Source organism: Pteropus vampyrus, unplaced genomic scaffold (genome assembly GCF_000151845.1).
Source record: "Pteropus vampyrus isolate Shadow unplaced genomic scaffold, Pvam_2.0 Scaffold54, whole genome shotgun sequence".
In the NCBI taxonomy this organism is placed as follows: domain Eukaryota; kingdom Metazoa; phylum Chordata; class Mammalia; order Chiroptera; family Pteropodidae; genus Pteropus; species Pteropus vampyrus.
In genome coordinates this window covers 2169088-2188706 of record NW_011888835.1, presented here as the reverse complement: position 1 = coordinate 2188706, position 19619 = coordinate 2169088, and the positions used below count along the sequence as shown (strand labels likewise).

The window sequence follows — 19619 nt, the reverse complement described above, 5'->3', positions numbered from 1 at the left end:
GTCATGAAAATATGAAATAAATATTTTGACAATCATAATACATTAGGCTTATTTCTCATATAAAAGTGCTACATGACCCTGAGCAAGATTTTTATCCCTTTTGAATAGTTTGGACTGAGATAGACCTAGGCTCAAATGTTGATTCTCCCTGTTCAATACAAAGTGGCTTAGGCTCAACTCTATTTTTTTCATTTGCATGATGGCATTAGTAATAGTATATCTTAGATAAGTTGTTTTGAATTTTATCTGATAAAATGAATTGAAAATATATACCATGATATATATCATTAGTAATTATTTAGTGCATTTCAACTATTTTTATTATAATATTTCAGATCTAAAAGCCTAAGATTTGAAATCAAATAAATTTATGATTTTTACGCAATATAATTCCATTGAATTCAATGTTCAACAAAATAATTTAAAATTTGTTTAGATCTCCACCCTAATTATTAAAGTATTTCACGAATGTGTAATACTTTTGAATAGGAGCTCCACAAGAGCAGGGACCTTTGTGTTGTTCATTGATGCATCTCAAGTGCCTAGAACAGTGAAAGCACAATAAATATTTGCTGAATAAAAGTATGTACCCAAAAAGACATTTAAGTGTAGTTAAAATAGACATCATAACATCCAACCACGAGTCCAAAATGATTATAATCTGTATCATGTTTGCATACATAATTGAAGAGCATTACATTACACATCATCTTTTATATAAAATAGGAGTCATTTTTACAACGTCTCAGTACAAAAGTAACTATGTTCCCAAGAAATTTAATTATTTTGGAAACAACTAGTCACCTGATTTTCTTCTTTGCTTCTAGGAGACTCACCTGCGCTAGTTGTCCTTCCTTAGCAAGTGTACAGGGCCTCGTGCCAGCACTTCGTTGTTTAACCTTAAACCTGGCTTCATCTTCTTTTCCCTGCCCTCATTTTCCCTCTCTTTCAAGATGGTGTTCTTTTTGAATGATGTAAAACTAGAATTTGAACTTCATTAATTGCATTTTTCTGCCAACGTGTCCTTAAAGATTTGTTATTTTCATAATAAAAGCATAAAAGATAAAGAATCTGTTACTGTTATTGATCTAATATTAATATTATTGACATGAGCCATAATGTATTACAATCATCAGTAGATATTATTTTGAAGCTATCTTTTACTGCATTTATATCATTGAGGTTATAGCATTTTTGAGAAATAGGTTATTTATACAGAGTCACCGAATCAATGTTATTTTCAGATTATCTTGTGCTTAGACTTTAAGAACTTTCTGAATTTTGGAAAAATGCATAGTAATCACAAGTTATAGACTCAAACTTTATATACAGTGTTTATTATGCACTTACTACGTGAAGAGCAATGGGCAAAGCTTTTGGGATACAATGATGAACAAAACAAACAAGAACTTAGATCTCATGTAGAATGTAGGACAAGAGGAATATGAACAAATAAACATGCAGATATACTACAGTGCCAAAAATACCATGATAACTAAAGAACAACATTCATATTAGAAGGAAATTTGTTTCTTAGTACTTTATATTATTAGATAACTTCTTTGGAGAAACTCAAGAGAGACATATTGTGGCTTGTTTCTTTTAGAGAAAAAATAATAAAAAATAAAAATGACTCAGAATTAGGCTTACATATGTTTATTTTATTCTATGTATATGCAATGTAACTAGGAAGAAATTACATTCTATGTAAAGAAATCAAATGTTTGATTAAAATTGTAGCTTATAATTTGGATAGATTGCATAAGTGGATGAAGAAACCAAGTGCATTTTTGTGAATTGTACTAACATTTTAAATGTGAAAATTGTAGACATGAGAAGAAATTCATATCATATTCTCATTGACATCAATTACCATAAACCTGAATTACTATTTATAATCAACTATAAGCAGCACTGTATTCTGCAAATTGCAAATTGTTCTCATCTGTGATCTTCCAAAATTTAGAAAGGAAAAATGTCTTTCTTTTTCCCTTTTGTAGCCTATCAGTTGCAAAGCTGTCCTGATCCACGCCCATTTCGAAACGGCTTTGTGATCGGCAGTGACTTTACTGTGGGCCAGACGGTTTCATTTGAATGTTTTCCTGGATACACACTGATTGGAAATCCAGCTCTCACTTGCCTTCATGGACTGAGTCGTAATTGGAATCATCCACTTCCAAGGTGTGAAGGTATGCTGATCTGTGTTTAATAATTTTTGTTTTGGCAGACTTTTATGTCTTCCTCTTGAAATAGCTTGCTAAACATACAATCTCTCTTTCAGTTGAATAATTACAGTTAGTACACAGGTCAAACCCTTAACACTCCATAATGAATAACTGATTTCATCGTTATTGGCAGAAGTCCTAACATTCCCCATAGGAAGTGAAAATAAAGTCAACACTTTAGAGCTATTTAGTGTGTGTCTGTGTGGATGCACATGCGTGTGTTTAATAGTCATTCTTAGAAAAACCAGTAACCCAGATACGGCTACTGAATTTGGGCTCATTTCCTTTAAAAAAAAAAAAAAAACACCTGTCAAATAAAAATGCCTTTAACCTCTTATAAAGCCTTATGTGTATACACGATATAGGCAAATAAGAATTGCACGGTGTACATATTAATAAAATATTTAAAAAGAAGAAAAGACAATGTAATTTACTAATCTAGTGATAGTTAATAACTATAGCATGCCTCATATTGAAAAATAAATAAAAACTAACTATATTTCATTCATGGTTTGAAACTTCATTTTGTATATGTAATTGATGTAAAAGCAATACAGATGTATTTTATACTGCCTAAGAGATATGAAGTATTTGCTTTTTCTCTATGATTAATTCATTGCTATTTTAACATTTTGTTTTATATCTTTTCCTTAGCTCTTTGTGGAGGGAATATAACTGCAATGAATGGCACCATTTACTCTCCTGGGTATCCTGATGAATATCCCAACTTTCAAGACTGTTTATGGCTTGTAAGAGTACCGCCTGGGAATGGAATCTACATCAATTTTACTGTCCTTCAAACAGAACCAATTTATGATTTCATTACTGTATGGTAAGCCAAGATCATTGTTGTTGATTGATTCAACTGTATATAACCGTGAAACGAGGTAGGAATGAAAATATATTATGATTCTTTCTAAGCAAAATTGCCATCTGATATTTAAATTAGTATAAGTAACTGAGGGTGACGGTATGTGTTTTGTAGAATGAGAAAAATAAAAGAAATAGGTTTTGGCTTATTTGCTCATAAAGTAGCTGAATACTGAACAAAACTTTATATGTGAAAAAATATTTAAATGTATTATTAAATAAATATGCAAAAACAGGGAACTTACATCAGAGTAAGTTTAAGGTAAGAAAGGTCTCTACAAAACCAGTGAAAATTAAAAGGCTATATTCAAATCACAATTATTTAATATAACTATTGAATTTCTGTCATAATAATGTTATAAAATATATTTGTATTGTTATCCTGTTAATTAAAACTTTTTTATTTAAAACTATATCACAAAGAAAATATCTGAACTAATTATTGACAGTCGATTAATAGAACTATTGTATGCGTTCTATGATTCTTTCTAAATTTAACAGTCAATGATATTCAAGCTTATTTTGAAGAAAATAAAAGTTGGGCAAACTTCAGTCATTTGGGAGGCTCTGGATTGTGGTCAGGATACCAAAGACAATGTAATTGATCACTGCTAATATGGATGCATTTCACTTAGGTAAAAATGTGATCTATTTTTATACTTTACATTTTTAAAATTTATCGCCTAAATAAATATAAAATAAACCAATATGATTTGGCATTCATTGGTTACCTAATCTATTGCAGCTTTATCATCCGATATGGTATATCTTTATTAAACTTTGTGGAAAACTCTCCAAAAAATTAATCTCAATCTCTCTCTCCCCTGTCTCCACTTTGTCTCTCTCTAACAGGGATGGGCCAGATCAAAACTCGCCTCAGATCGGGCAGTTCAGTGGCAATACTGCTCTGGAATCAGTCTACAGCACTTCAAATCAGATTCTAATCAAATTCCACAGTGATTTCACAACAAGTGGCTTTTTTGTGCTCAGTTATCATGGTTCGTATTATCTAAGAGTTTATATTTCATTTGGTACTGTTTAAAATTATACTGGAAAATTTGAATGTAAAATATATTTAACTAATAAGTGAAAAGGTATTAGAATTTGACATTTTGTTTATCATTTCAAATATATTTACTTGCAAGAAAGACCTCTTCTAAGAGTCTAGGGACATTAAAATGTAAGCAAATGAAATTAGAAATAAATTAGCCAGTAATTACCAAGTAGAAAATAATCATTTTTTTACAAGGAAACCAATAAAAGAGAACCAGCTGTTCATATTTTATTATGTGTAACTTTGAGACATTAATAGATTTTTCAATACAAAATGTTTAAATTTGTAATTCAACCTGCTGTGAATCTTTCTAAAATTAGCATCTAATACTTTTATGCTCTAGATCTTATTACTCATTCATTTATACTCTTGTTTCAAAACTATATCTAGTCTAGAATCTTACAGTTAAGTGACTAATCTAGATTATTAAATTCATAGCTTTTACTCCTATGCAATAATTTATGAAGAGTTTCAATTTTAATTCTTTGTATAAAATTATTCTGGGTCCTCTCCTCATAACATTAACTTTTTGAAATAACATGCAGATGGTTTCACAGAGTTTTTAAAAATTTGCTTTTATATCAAATTGATTTTATCTCATTATAAATAAGAAAATACTTATTTCTAAAAATTACATTCCTTTATCTGCTATGATAGTATTTCCATGAAACACATTCAGCGTCATATGACTTTTTCAGACCAATTCCATGAGTATTTCACTAGATCAATAAGCTGCTAAATTAAATTTGCAAGTTATATGAACATTTGCAACATGAACATTTACTTTGTCCATTACATTAATGTACAATTTAATATTTTTACTTTTTTAAAATAAAAGGTAAAACTTTGATACTCAAATCTTACATTCCATAAAAAGTATGGTAAGTCAAATATGGTTATGCTCACATTAAAGAATATCAGGTTTAGAAATAGTCAGAGAATAGACCAGAAAATATTTGGATTGTTTAGTCTCAGCATTTATCAGCCAGTTGATGGTACCGAGACCCACAGCTGCTAGAGTTTCATGTACACTCCAGCATAGCCAGTTATGAAGGGGATGTTCAGTTCTAACTTTTATTCAGGCTTTTGATTTTTTAATAATTAATTTATCTTTTTTACTGACTTAGTTATTGATGCTGGTAATATGTAAATACCGTCAGACTATAACAATAGCTTTATTACTTTGACAGATAATCATAACTCAGGAAGCAATAAATTAAAGAATAGTTAAGATCAAGAAATGAATTAGTTGCTGAACTGCATTTTGTACAGTTTCTCTCTTCGTGGATCCCTGTATAAATTTCGGTTATTTTGTGCCCTGCCTGAACAAATGGCAAAGAAGGGACTGTTCACTGATGGACCATAAATATTTATAAGATAACCTTATAGGGAGTGTAAAATTCTTATAAATCTTAGGAGATATTTTAAAGGGGAAATATTGTCAGAGAAAAGGATGCATGTGTATGTGTAGTAACATAGAAAACATTACAATTACAGAATGTTTGTATACATACAAAATTTGAATGTGGATTTACATAGATACTTATTTAAATGTATACATGTATTCTCATACCAAACTGTTTCACCTGTTTTATAACTAGGTTTTGAGTCATGTATAACAAGAACAGAATTAGCTTAGGGATAATAAGATCAAGTATTTATTTAGTGCTTCATTGTCCAGTTGACTTTGGACAAGTTACTCTTTCATCTCCACTTTTTTTTTTTTTTTTTTTAGCTATACAACAACTGCTGAGTGGACTAATGAAATACTGTATATGTAAAAATTACTGTAATTACTGGCATAAATTAGGTTGAACCATATGAAATTTTTGGTCAAAAAGTGCTCAGTATTGGCAGTGTTGCATAGCTCAACGCAAGTAATTGCTATCATTATTACTATTAACAGTATTATGTTGCAGAGATGATATGAGAATTGGAGACTGTGGATGATATACAGTTAACATAGTGCCTGGCAGAGCAGATGTTCAGTAAATGTTCCTTTCATTACCATACCTTATCTTACATTTTAGGTTTTCTAATAGAGCATTTATTTTATACTTTAAATTTCATAATAAGGCACACACGCCAGAGCCTAAAGAAGCCTGACATTTGAATCAACATCTCTGGGAACTTTACCTAAACCTTAAAATAACCTTGAAATTTGAGAATGTAGCCAGAGCTCATGTTAAAATTGACAGATGCCTTACATGATCCAGCCCTCTCAGGATCATTTTCCTAAAGCACTGCTTTCATCCTGACTCACCTTTTCAAGAATGCATGATGCCTACATTAAATCAAATTTAAAGCTACCCTGCAGTCTGGTTCACTTAATCTCCTTGCCCAGTGTCTACCTTGACTCCAGTCAGATTCATTCTCTTGCTGCCTCCTAAACTTCCATTCTTAAATGGTTTCTTCCTCATCTTCAGTTCCGTAAGTCTCTCCATCTTAAGTCCCATTTCCTCCATTTCTTGATATTTTGAACTCATAGGGATCACTATCATCTTCTCTATGATTGCACTTACTCTTTTAACCAAACTTTTAAGAACGTGATTACAATATGGTATATTGTTTTATAAGCCTGTGAGTTTAATAATAGTGAATGCTTTTTTTAGGGCATAGATCACATTTCTGCTTCTTAACCCTTTTGTATTTTTATTATTGACTGATCATTTAGATTTTATTTATTAATATATTTTTTAAATGTTTGAAAAAAGGAAAAAAGTGTGTTTTTTCTCTCTAATCTGACTTCCTTTATGAGATTCAGCCAGCCATCTGTTCTTTATAAAATATCATTTTTATAAAGTCTTTCATGATCAAAAATACCATTCATAAAAAGCTTTGCAAAATGAAATTTCTGTGCGGTGAAAAAAATAGGACAGGTATAAATGTTGAGGCCCTTTATCTCATATATGAAATTGCTTCTTCGTCAGAGGAAATGTTTTTCTCTCTCTCTGTATTGCCATAATTGTAATTCCCTAAAGTAAAAAGTGAGAATTTCTGATATCTTCCATAGACTCAAGATGGGGTTGGCTTATAAGAAATAATAACAACATTCGATCCTAATCAGTGACTCTTTGAAAGTAAATTATACAAAACCTATTTAAACATGTTTTTGCAGACACCGACTTTGAATGATACTATAATAGCGATAGGTGCCATTGACTGAAAACTTAATATGTGTGGCATTATGCTAGGATACTTTCCATGTATTATTGCTAAGTTTTGTAATAACTCTATAAGGTAAGTATTATTTCCATTTTAATAATAAAATAACTGAAAGAAAAAAATTGTAACTTACATAAAGCCAGAGAACTAATAAGTAGAAGTGTTGCCTAGAATATGAAATAGATCTGACTCCAAAGAATGACCTCTTTTAAATAATGACAACAGCAACAGCAATAAAATAATAGCTAAAATATATTGAGTTTTTACTGTCAAACAATGTCCTAAACTAGTATTATCTCATGCATAAATTATATTTAATGGTATGTAAACCTAATTTTTATTTAAAATTTTAGCAAAAATTATTATTAGTTTTAGCAAAGTGATAGGTCATCTTATTTTCTAGAAAATAGTCCTCTTAATTACCGCTTAGAGCTTCACACTTCTTATGCTTCTCTTCCCCAGGACCTAGAAGCTGACCACAACATGTTGGTATGTTTATCACAACTTAGTGTGTTTTCTTTATTGTTCCCAAAATGTGCTGTGGTCACTATGTGAAGAGAACATAAGTTTTACTGAGAGTCTGACTTATGCCAATCAAAACATCCAGGGGGCTATAGTATAGCTAGGATACATATCTATTAATTTAAAATAGAAGAGATCATTTTAATGCTTAAAATCATTATCCAAGTCATCTCTTTTTCTAATCTCGGAGTATTCGGGTACTCAATTTACACTCAAATTTTCTTAGTGATCATAATATAGTTTAACAATTTATATTATTTATTGTTTTCTATTATTGGCATATCTGTGAAAGAATTAGTTGATTTTATGTTGACTTTCAGACTATTTTTAAGATTTGCATTGAAAAAACCTGAAAAGTCTTTTATGGTTACTTAAAACAATGACAGTGTTTATTTTACGATAAATGCTGTATTGGGGCACAAGTTTATTTAACTCCATAAAGTCTCATCCTAAAAGAGACTGCTGCATATATAAAGATACATTTTATATAAAATATAAATCACCATTGCTTTGAACTGTGTGACTCTATACCTCACACAACCTAGAGATCTTACCTCCTTTTGTATTTCAATAGATAATATATTAAACTCATAAAGTGTTCCATTGTTTGATGTCCAGAGAGTATAGGGGGTATAGACAACATACAGTTATATATGAATACCTATGTTGAAGCTAAACACCAAACTAGTAGTAAAGCTGTTGTGAGAAAAAGATAATGTAATTTACTATTATTTAATGATCACCTAGTGATTACTTAAATGATTAAAAGTCATGTCAAAAGTGCTTACTATATTTTGACATTTTGCTATATGTGCTCACTTATTGATAAGTGATGGTATTTATTTTCTATAATATCTTACTCTCAGTCCCCTCCAGCTAAAGTCCATCAGGAGTACACCTTTAATTAAATAAAGTTGGGTTTATTGGCTCATTGTAACGAGTGAGACAATGCACCATGTGGGACCCCATGGCAGCTCAGTTAAGACGGTGTTAGAGGAAACTAGTAATGGGATTTGGACTATGCAGGATAGTTCTGGAAAGGTTCAAGGAGGCATGCTTTTCCCCTGGAACGGGTTCTGTTAGAACATTGGAGCAGTTCTATAATTGGGTATCTTAATAATTATTTTTTCTAAAAGGTAAAAGGAATGGAACATGCCTAAAACTGTAATTGGTATGAAAACAACATTCACTCATACTAACTGAGATGGAAGAATCTTGGTCATTTAGGTGGTTTGGACTGTATTGTTGTTTTTTTTTTGTTTGTTTGTTTGTTTCTGTGCTCAGACATGATAATGAAATGGTCTTGTTTTTGTCTTGTTCCATCAAGGTCAAAGAATTATCATGTCTGATGTTAGTCATTAGTGAAATGGTCAACAGTAGAAAAGCATGACCTATAGTTAGAGCCAGGCCCCCTCAAGCTGACAGTACACAGGAGTTGTTTTGTTTTGATTTTTGTTTTCTTCTCTTTCTAATATGCAGAGTAGTGTAAAGTGATAAAGATAGTTATAGCATGTTCCTTCACAGCCAAAAGCAAATCAAACTATGGTAATGAACAAGGAGAGGAAAATAGAGACTGACAAAGAACAAATTGTCACTGCTGATGTGCTGTTCCCGGTAATAACCATGTAGAGGAGAGACCCTTGGCACCTTACTTCTCAGATTCTAATGGGCTCAGCACTAAGGCAGCATACTTTCAATTAGATACTTGAACATGTAGAGAACTCAATTCATACAGCAGATATTGGAATTTCTTAGGATAATTCAAGAGATTTCCCAACAGCTTTGTTTATTACGCTTCTGATCCCAGAGAGCTCGTCAGGGGCGGAAGTCCAAGAGAGGACTTGGCCCAGAGCTCCAGTGACCAGGTTTTTGTCTTATGATTTGACCTAGAATTCAAGGGCAAGACAAACATCAAGCAAGAAAGCTCAAGGTTTATTAAAGCAAAGTACACACTTAAGAGGAAAGTGCCGGTGAACTCTGAAGGCAAGGCCCCTGAGGATGTCTGGATTATGGACTTTTGTGGTTTTGGGGCAGAACCTGGAGACTGGTACTGACATAGCCTTGTTGTCTCCTTCTGGTAGGAGAGGAGCTCAGTTTCCAACTCTTCCATTCTTATTTGGTGTTTCTGGAAGTGTCATGGCATCAGGTACATGATGGGAGCTATCGTATTTGCAATGCAGATATCATTCTAATGCTATTATAATTAACCAAAGTTCAGGTCTCAGCCCAAGATGGCATCTAAGCTAGAAAGGACTAGTTTTGTTTTATCTCCCCTTGCTTGAGCTAAAATAAGAAGAGGGCTAGCTGAACAAAGGACAAAGGAGAAATTCTGGAGCTTTATCCTGGAGGGGAAGGGACATCCCTAGACTATCTATCCTGCTTCAATTCCATTTCTAGGGAAATACCAAGAGAATTTTCTGTTTTACCTGTAAATCCAGGGATTAGCATTTTCTCTTGATTTCTAAGGTTCTTCTTTATATAGGTAAAGAAACCAACTAATTACAAAATATTAATGGAGCAAAAAGGATATTTAAAAGTAATTTAAGCACTGCTGAAACTTATCTGTGTGGTTCATGTCAACTCGCTAGCAGGGTTGTTCTAAAATGGAAAAAAATATATTATTTTTATCTCTTAATTATAACTAGGAGAACATTTATTTAAACACTCCTAAGTCTGCTTTCAAGTGGAACTGCTTAAACTTATTTTACATAACTTTTGAAATAACATGCCAGAATTACATAACTGAACATGTAATTATCAATGCTTTTTTCTCTTCCAAATTTTCCCTATATCATGAAATTTTTATATGTGAACTAATCTGGGTCACCACTGAAGTACCGGTGGTTATAAAGATCTAAGAGTATATAAGGGAACATTATGGTGTTTTCCCCCCGCCCTTTCTGTAAGAAAACTGTGTCCTTCTTTGGCAGAAAGGTTGTATATTTGTCCTTTTCTGGTTTAAAGAAGGAATGGCAATTTGCCAGTGTTCTGTTTTTCTGTTTTGTTTTGTTTTTTAAGAAGCCTTTAATAGCCAGATGAACTGAAGAAGATAAATACAGCATCTTTTCTGGAATTAGGTTGAATGTATCGTTACAAAGAAAATGGAAAATTAAAAATAACCAAAATATATTGCCAGAATCAAACCCTAAAGCAATTTAAAAAATCAAATTTGTTGTATCAGGAACCAGACATCTGTACACATTTGAACAAAAACAGCACTATTCAAACAATAGTCATCCTCAGAAAACTCTGACTGGTAGAGTATGATGCCCTAAGGTAGTTACTAAAGAGTAAATGATGTTTTAAAACTGAGTGACATTTCAAATAAAATGATTCTTCTAAAGAGAACACGGATTTAAATAAAATGTAAATTTTAAATATGTAAATATGCAGCTTTTTCATTAATGGTCATAATTGTGAAGCTGTTTCTAAGTGGAACAATCCATGAAAAGCATGGACTGAAATATATGCTAATACTATTTAAAATTTAAATGACACAATTTAAAAGTTTCAGTTCTGCCAGTAACTGGCTGTATGACCTTGTCTACCTCATTTCGCTAGGCATCCTTCTCCCTCCACCACCCCAAAATGAAGAATAGGTGATTTATAAGGTGACTTCCAATTCAAGCAACCTATAATTCTAACCTATATGGTATTGGGTATATTTATCCTACACCTGTTTATTTTCTTCCAAAGTGTATACATTACAGAGGATGGGGGTATTGTTTTAATTCAATTAGTTATCTGTTAGTATTTATTGAATATGATTTCCAGGGCATTGTGCTAGCAGTTTTGAGACAACAGACATGTACAACACATATGATACAGAACTCTACAATGAGTTGCTGAACTCAAGGACTTTATGTTATGGTATAATGTACATTAATGTCAAGCAAAGTATCTCAGCATTTTCAAAGTATAAACAATTTAAATCAGAACAGAAACAAAAAGAATTGTTTGATGTATTCTGGAAAGTCACATGAGTGCTAGGCTGTGGAACAACATCAGGGTTGTGAGTAAGGTCATGTCAGATTGAGATTGTCTGTGTTTACAACTGCCATCAAAGCAGTCTGGTGTTAACCTTCGACAGACAAGGACTGTGCTTGCCCTTTGAAATGACAATATGTGTCGGGCACTGTTCTAAGCACTTTATAATATATTAACAAACCTAATTTTATGTTTATTTTGCAGATGAGAAAACTGAAGCACAGAGCCTTAGCAATTTGCCTGAGGTCATAGAGCTAGGAAGTCGCAGAACCAAGATTGGAACACAAGCAGCCTGCTTCCAGAGTAAATAATAGCTTAGGCTGCTTTGTCCACAAAAGTAACACAAATTGGAGGATATATATTTTCTCATAATGTTGATAGGTTGAATAGAAACATCTTCAGAAAGAGAAGTGGAGCTATAGTGTTTAATACTTCTTTATTGCCTCTAATTACCACACATCTGATACTTCACAGCTCAAACCATTGCCCTTTTATACCCTGCTCCTACCAACCAAGATAATATGCCTAAGTTTTGTTCATGATTATTTCAGTAATTGCCAAATCAAAATGTCTTTCATGAATAAAAGGGAAAAGTAGAAAATATTACTATTTTACTAAATATTCTTATTATCTGTAAACAGCAAATATCTGGAAGGCACGGAATTCCAATTTGATATAATAATAACTTTCCCTTATAGAATGCTTACTCTCATCTGAGGATTGGCATGAATTAAGGTAAAAAACTTACATTATCTAGAATTATAAATTTAATCTGTAGGCTGTGAAAAGCCACTGTAAATTGATAGAGAAATGGCAGCCTCAAAATAATTCTCTTTTTTAGGTTGATTTGTCTAGGAGAAAATATGGCTTAATTTTCACGCAGAGTTTGGTCCAAATTCTGGCTCTGTGACCTGGGAAAATGATTCAAGCATTCTGAAATTTAATATCTCTTTTTTGCAACATGGGCACATTTACACCTATCTTGATATAGTAATTTGGTAATTAAATGAAATAATTCATGTAAAGTACCTGGCAGAATCCTTTGCATACAGTAGATTTCATGTAAATACGGTCATAATTCTGCTACCACGTCACTTGTATATAGGAAGATTGCCTCAGAAAGATGCAGAAGGCAAGGAACATCCTGTGGGCCAATTTAATAACACAGAAGTGCTAGTTTCCTAGGGTTGCTGTAACAAAGCACCACAAACTGGGTGGCTTAAGCAAATAATTTTTTTCTCTTGATTCTGGAATCTAGAAGTATGAAATCAGTGTGTCAAGAGGACTGTGCTCTTTCTGAAGACAGTAGATGAGGATTCTTCTTTGCCATGTCTGAGTTTCTGGTGATAGCCAGATGTGGTTGGCATTCCTTGGTTTGTAGATAAATCACTCCAGTCTCTGTCCCCATCATCACATGTCTGCCCTGTGTGTCCATCTCTATCTTGTCTCTTTTTATAAGGACAGCAGTCATACTGGTTTAAGGGCTCACCTTAATTCAATATGGTCTCAACTTGTAACAATCTACAACAAGCCTACTTCCAAATAACATAATACGGTTTCGGGGAAGATAAACATTTTGGGGGACACTACTCAACTCAGTACAACAAGTATGAAATGATAGAGATCCACACTGAGATGTTAGCAGCAACAATAGAAAGACACTGGACAAACTTTAGACTTATTTTAACAAACTGATAGAAGTTAATGAAGATTGAAAATAGAATTGTTGGGAGCTATTTATGACTTAACCTTTTGTAATACTTTGCCTTTGGGAGTCTAAAGAAAAACAGATACAAACGAGTTCCTTTCCTTATCTCTTGTCTTTTACATTGAAATCAAAATTATAGTCAAACACTCAAAAGCATCTCAGGCAGCTTCTCTTCAGACCCTGTTCTCCAGCACTCTGACCCATAATTGCCTCTATTTCATCTCCATTTGCAGGTTTAGAGTTGAGAGTCATCTTAAGTAAGACTGTTTGTTCAGAGACTATTTCTCCTCTCAAGGAAACATATAGTTTGTATATTATTTGGCAAATATTTGTTGGATTATAAGCATAGTGATAGGAGCAATGAAAAGGGCAGATAAGCAGGCTCTTCATGTTACTTAAAGTCTTGATAGAGACACAAACAATGAACAAATAAGCTAATAATAAATAAATTTTGATAATAATAAATTTTGAAACAAGTCATGATTACATGTGCCACAACAGAGAGTTCTGTGATTAGAAAAAAAAACAGAGTAAGGGAAACGAAGCTCGTAAGAGATGCTTATCTTGGTGATATAAAATTGGGAATTGAGACACAAAGTCAGACTTAAAGTCAAAAGAATCAGTGATATTACTTAGGTGGAGATTGTAGCACATTTGCCCAAAAGAAAGTTTATTCAGAATTTAAAACTATAAAATTGATGAAAATAGAATTGCTCTTACGGAGGTGGTTGGCAGGAGGTAAAGACATCCTGCCTCCTTAGACCCTCCGTGGCCCAAAGATGATCCCTCGTCTGTAGAAACGGTTTGTAAAATTGCTGGTGATGGTAGAGAATAAGAGAATTTAGCTCACAGCACCCATGTGGTCTTGGGAAAATAACACAGTCTGTCTGAGCATCATACTCCTCATTAATAATTTATAAATTCTAATCTTTTAAACTCTGCAACTGAATTATCTAGGTCATTCTAAGCACATTCTACCAATGCAATAGTCATGGATTGCTCATTGATAAAAAAAAAAAAAAAGTGCTTCTTTTTAAATAAGAAAATGATATGATTAGCACGAAGATTAAAAATAACTTTACAGGCAAACAGAGGTAAAATAATACACATATGGGCATCTCTGCACTTCTTTCACTTCTAAGTTGACCTCTGTTCTACATTAAGATCAGATAAAATGCTTCTCTTGAACCATAATCTCGTAAGGATTTATTTCTCTACATAAGGCTCTCTGTATCTTCCCCTCCCTTTTTTCTTTCTGCTGTGGCATTTCATACAATTACCTTTTATCTTGATAATTGTATTCCTTTTAAGGTCTAAGTTCAGGAAAACAATTTTCAAAATCCTCATTGTTAGTCTCAGGTAAACTTTTTCTCAAAAATCCAGGTTATACTTTTCTGCCCTGGGCTTCTTTCTCAGCAAGTCTTCTCTTTTTGAGTGTAACTCGTCTGTGTACAGCTGTGCTTTACTTGCAAATTAACATCCTTGCACAGTGAGTGCTTTTATAAACATGTTAAAAGTACTGGAATGAAGATGTTTGAAGAGACAGACAACAATCTACAGCAGGGTACTGAAACAAATTTTTCTTGATTCATTCCTCTTCATCTACATTTTGAATTTATTTTTCTCTTTTCTTTGTCCTTAGCAACTTGGAAGTCTATTAGACTATTAACCTCTTATAAATGAGTTTTTGTAACATGATGAATCAGTACTCAATTTTTTGCTGAGGTTTCCACCTACATCTGAAATGCTGTTACGTCCAGGATTATTCTTCAGAACTAGAAAAATTTTCCCCTTTTTAAAATACGTATCTCGCTCATCTTCTTTTATAGGAATCTTCCTTAATTGGGCTAATTGATATACTTCAGTTCTCATAATACTCTCATGATAGGGGCAATATCGAAGGTATGGGCTTTGAAGTTACAGGAAATAGGATGGTGTGCTGGCTAACCCTGTACTAATTGTGTGATCTCAGACAAGTCACTATGTCTTGTAAGCCTTATATTCTTTATCTGCACATTGAAGTACATAAATAACTTAACTCCTGGGTTTAAGTAATAAAGTTAAGCATATAAAACACATTTTTTATTCAAATGTTATAATAGTATAAAATGTGTTTCTTTTTTTTTTTTTTTTTTATGCCTTCAGCACCTGGTCTTTCTAAGTGATCTCCCATCCAAGTACTAACCAGTCCCAACCCTGCTTAGCTTCTGAGATCAGATGGGATTGGGCTTGCTCAGGGCGGCATGACTGTGGACTAAAATGTGTTTCCTGAATGAACACGAGTATATTACATTTTTAAAAGACTCCTAGTGAAAATAGGCTTTAATCAAGCAAATGACTGTGATATAGATATAGGGGGGCAGTGGTCATGATGCTTAGATTCATAGAGAATTTTTTTCCAGTGGTCTTTAAATTATGCCAGATAGGAATCTATCTCATCTGACAATCTGCTCAAGTGATATAGATATTTGGAAATGTGAAATTTAACAAATAGATATTTTTAAAATATATTAATGTAGCATGGTTACAGAAGCTTCTGAGGCAGACTGCCTAGGTTCAAATTCCAGCTCTACCACATTTATAAATTTAGACAAATTTTTAAACTCTCTTTAAAAATTTTCTCTTTTACAAAATGGAGATAATTATAGAAATAGTTACATAAATTGAGTAGTAAAATAAATAAAATTTTTGGAAGGACCAATATATTTAATATAAGTAAAGTATTTATAATTTTCCTGGGATAAAGTAAGCATTGAGTACTTATTTGAATTATTTGAATTATGTACTTATTTGAATTATGACTCTATGCCAGGCACTTCACTAGGTGCAGGACATTCTGTGATGAATCTTGTGGAAGATAAGCATTGAGCACATAAACAGATATGAATATATAATTCCAAATTGTGATCACACCAAGAAGGAAAATAGGTATTGTAAAGCATTTAATAAGAAAGAATAGAATGAGGGTAAAAATTAAGGAGTTAAAAGATAAGCATTTTTACCAGGAAAAAATATTTTGGAATCTAAGGAATGATATATTTTCTCTCAATGTTATAGCATTTTTTTTAAATAAAGAAAAAAATAGAAACTTGATAAATTATTTTTATTATTATATATAAACTTGCATAATTTTCTTTTTCTCACACATATATAAGTATACACACCTGCTCAGAGAAAGAATAAACACATTGTCTATTTTTATAGCCTATCAACTGAGAGTGTGTCAACCTCCACCACCTGTACCCAATGCTGAAATTTTGACAGAAGATGATGAATTTGAAATAGGTAAAGTCTGTTAAATTACTTTCAAGGAAAACACACTGTTAACAGAGGTATTTATTCAAAAAGAAATAAAAATAAAGAATAGTAATAGCCTGTCTTCAATCTTCTTTCCCTGGGTTGATGAGGATTGTTTAGAATTCTTAAGAATGGATAACAGTGAAAAAAGGAAAGGGAATATTACTTAAGAAGAAAGAAACTATATTTCCAGGATGTACAGTTAGAAAACAGTGTGAGAATTTGAACTGTATAACTGTATAATGTTGCTGTAATAAACTCTTATTATTGCCACATTGATTTTGGTTGAGAAATGTAAGAAAATACCATTGGCCAATGTAAATTTAACTTAATATAAAAGCAATAACTAGAAATAATTTTTACTGCTTGATACATTTTAATGACTATCTTACCTATACCAACCAGATTATTTCTTTACTTTTATTGCTCATATCCAACTGGTATATACCAGTACAGTCTTACTGGGAGTTTGTTTACTCTTGGCTTCTGTTCTGATTGGTCAATGCCTACGATTTACTAACTATTCAGTATTTTAAATAGCATCCCTGCTATTTTATATTTTAAAATCCCAGAATTTTATACTGATTAAAAATGACTGAAAGAAAAAATATTCTGCTTTTACAATAGAACATTATTAATTTTCACCTCATTGCTTATCTGAAGCTCCTTCTGTTTTTTTGTTTTTTTGTTTTTTAATAGGTGATATTATCAGGTACCAGTGTCTTCCAGGATTTACTTTGGTTGGTAATGCAATTCTGACATGTAGGTTAGGAGAACGACTCCAAATGGATGGAGCACCTCCAGTTTGTCAAGGTACCAATCATTATTATTATTTCTAAATATTTGTATTATGTTTAATTCAGTACTGGCAACATTGAGAAATATCCATTTTATACAAATATTAAATATTTAACTGGCAGTAATGTTAAAAGTTATACAACTCATTTGTGGTGTTTTTCATTACATTATTTGTCAGATTTAACTTTAAACATTTTTGATTCATCCAAGGTTTAATTTTTCTAGTTTATCCCAAAGTCAATTTAACTTAAATCAATTATTTTTTGCTGTGAATGGTAGAAATGCAGGTAAGAAAAATCATTTTAAATAAAGTCTCCAATGTGGCTTGCCTTTACTTGAAAGTAGTTTCTATTCTAACCAATAGATTCATTAAAGTTTAGAGCACCTGTTAAGTATGAGGATCTGAAGAAAAGAAAAAAAAAACAAGTTATAAATGGTCCTGCTATGACGGCAACATAGCATTAAGGCTATGGGAGAGGGGTATAAAATCATATAATGTTTAACTGTTTATAGGCCAGGGGAAGTTTGATGGAGGCATTGCTCTCCACGTCATGGGTTACAAATTACAAGTGAGACTTTCTCTGTTAGAATAGGGATAGAGAAAAGGTGGTCCAAGTGACAGATGCATATGCAAAGACACAGAAGTGAAAGACAGTAGGGTATGGACTTCAAGAAATTCACCATATCAGAAGGGCAAGACTATGATGGACCTTGAATGATGCGCTAGAGTTTGGATGTTCAAGAATCATGTATTGTTAATTTGTGTAGCTCCTAGAGCCCAGAACAGGACCGAACACATAGTAACTAATTATAAATATTGGTTAACTTAAATAAAATTTGAATTGAATTTGATTATCCCTTTTTAGATTTTATTGATGTTTATTCTGTGAAATGGAAACTTGTGTCCTGTGTAGTGTCTTGACTATTATAAACATAAAACAAAAATTCTGTTTATTATTCCAAACATACTATAAGTAGTAATTAATATTTGATTTTCTACATTGTTGGAGTCCTTAAAGGAAAGACAGAAGGATTTTCATAAAGGGCTTTTACAGTAGCAAAAAGAAAAACATGTTTGGAGGTGTAAACCAGTGCCAGTGTGAGAATTTTCCTTGCAGTGTGTCAATGCTTTTAGAACATCTTAAAGTTGGTTGGGTATTCTGAAGTCTGTGAAGTATATTCCTGATATTTAAATGTCATTTATTCACCTTCCTTCTTTATACATGACTACTTTATATAGTACTTACAATAAATTATTGAGATTTATATTCAGATATTTAGACGTGTGAATGGAGAAGATAGAGTCTCAGTCTTTTGGGGGACTCTACATGGGGAAGTAACTTGAGCAGGCAAAGGAAGGCACAAATAAGCAATTACATGCTGGCACTTCCATAACCCCAGTGTATGAACCACAGTATGAGCTCTTGGAGGACAACACTTCTTTTTTATATCTGGATTCCAATTCAATATGCTTTAAAATTAAAATAAATAAAACAATTCAGACAACCTAGTTATTTCACAACCCCTCATCTCTTAGAATTTCAATATCTTATTTTTAAAATCAGAATTTCTATAGATTGGTAATTGCATCTCTTATTCTGTAGAGAATACAAAAAAAAGACAATTTTTTGTCTCATAATAACATCAGATGCTAGCTAAAAGTTAATAAAGAATAAGTACATGTCAAGTTACTATATTAATGAATGGATCAAGCACTTAAGCTAAACGCTGACTTTACATTTTTGTTTGAGTTAATTCACAAGCTTGCTAAAATAGTCATTTATTCGGAATCTTTTATAACTAATCTACATTGTTTTTAGTCTATTTTAAATTATTTGATTTTTTTTCTACTTTTTCTACATGGGGCTGCATCATTTTTGTTATTCTTCCCTGGGTCGTCTTTAATTCTCTCACACTTAAAATATGGAAAGCAACTCTAAATGTGGTACATTTCAAAGAGATGAAATATAACAAGGATTCCATTTGGTGGTTA

General features: G+C 32.2%; 1 protein-coding gene and 1 pseudogene across 1 annotated transcript in view; one reads left to right on the top strand and one right to left on the bottom strand.

Moving 5' to 3' along the window:
- The window catches only part of CSMD3 (CUB and Sushi multiple domains 3), a 1080109-nt gene that overhangs the window by 967470 nt on the left and 93020 nt on the right, over positions 1-19619 (top strand). The window contains 5 exon segments of the mRNA XM_011360386.2: positions 2001-2189; positions 2880-3057; positions 3948-4093; positions 16736-16816; positions 17528-17641. Coding sequence (XP_011358688.1) covers positions 2001-2189; positions 2880-3057; positions 3948-4093; positions 16736-16816; positions 17528-17641 — 708 coding nt within the window.
- LOC111739840 lies at positions 15668-15786 on the bottom strand (annotated as a pseudogene).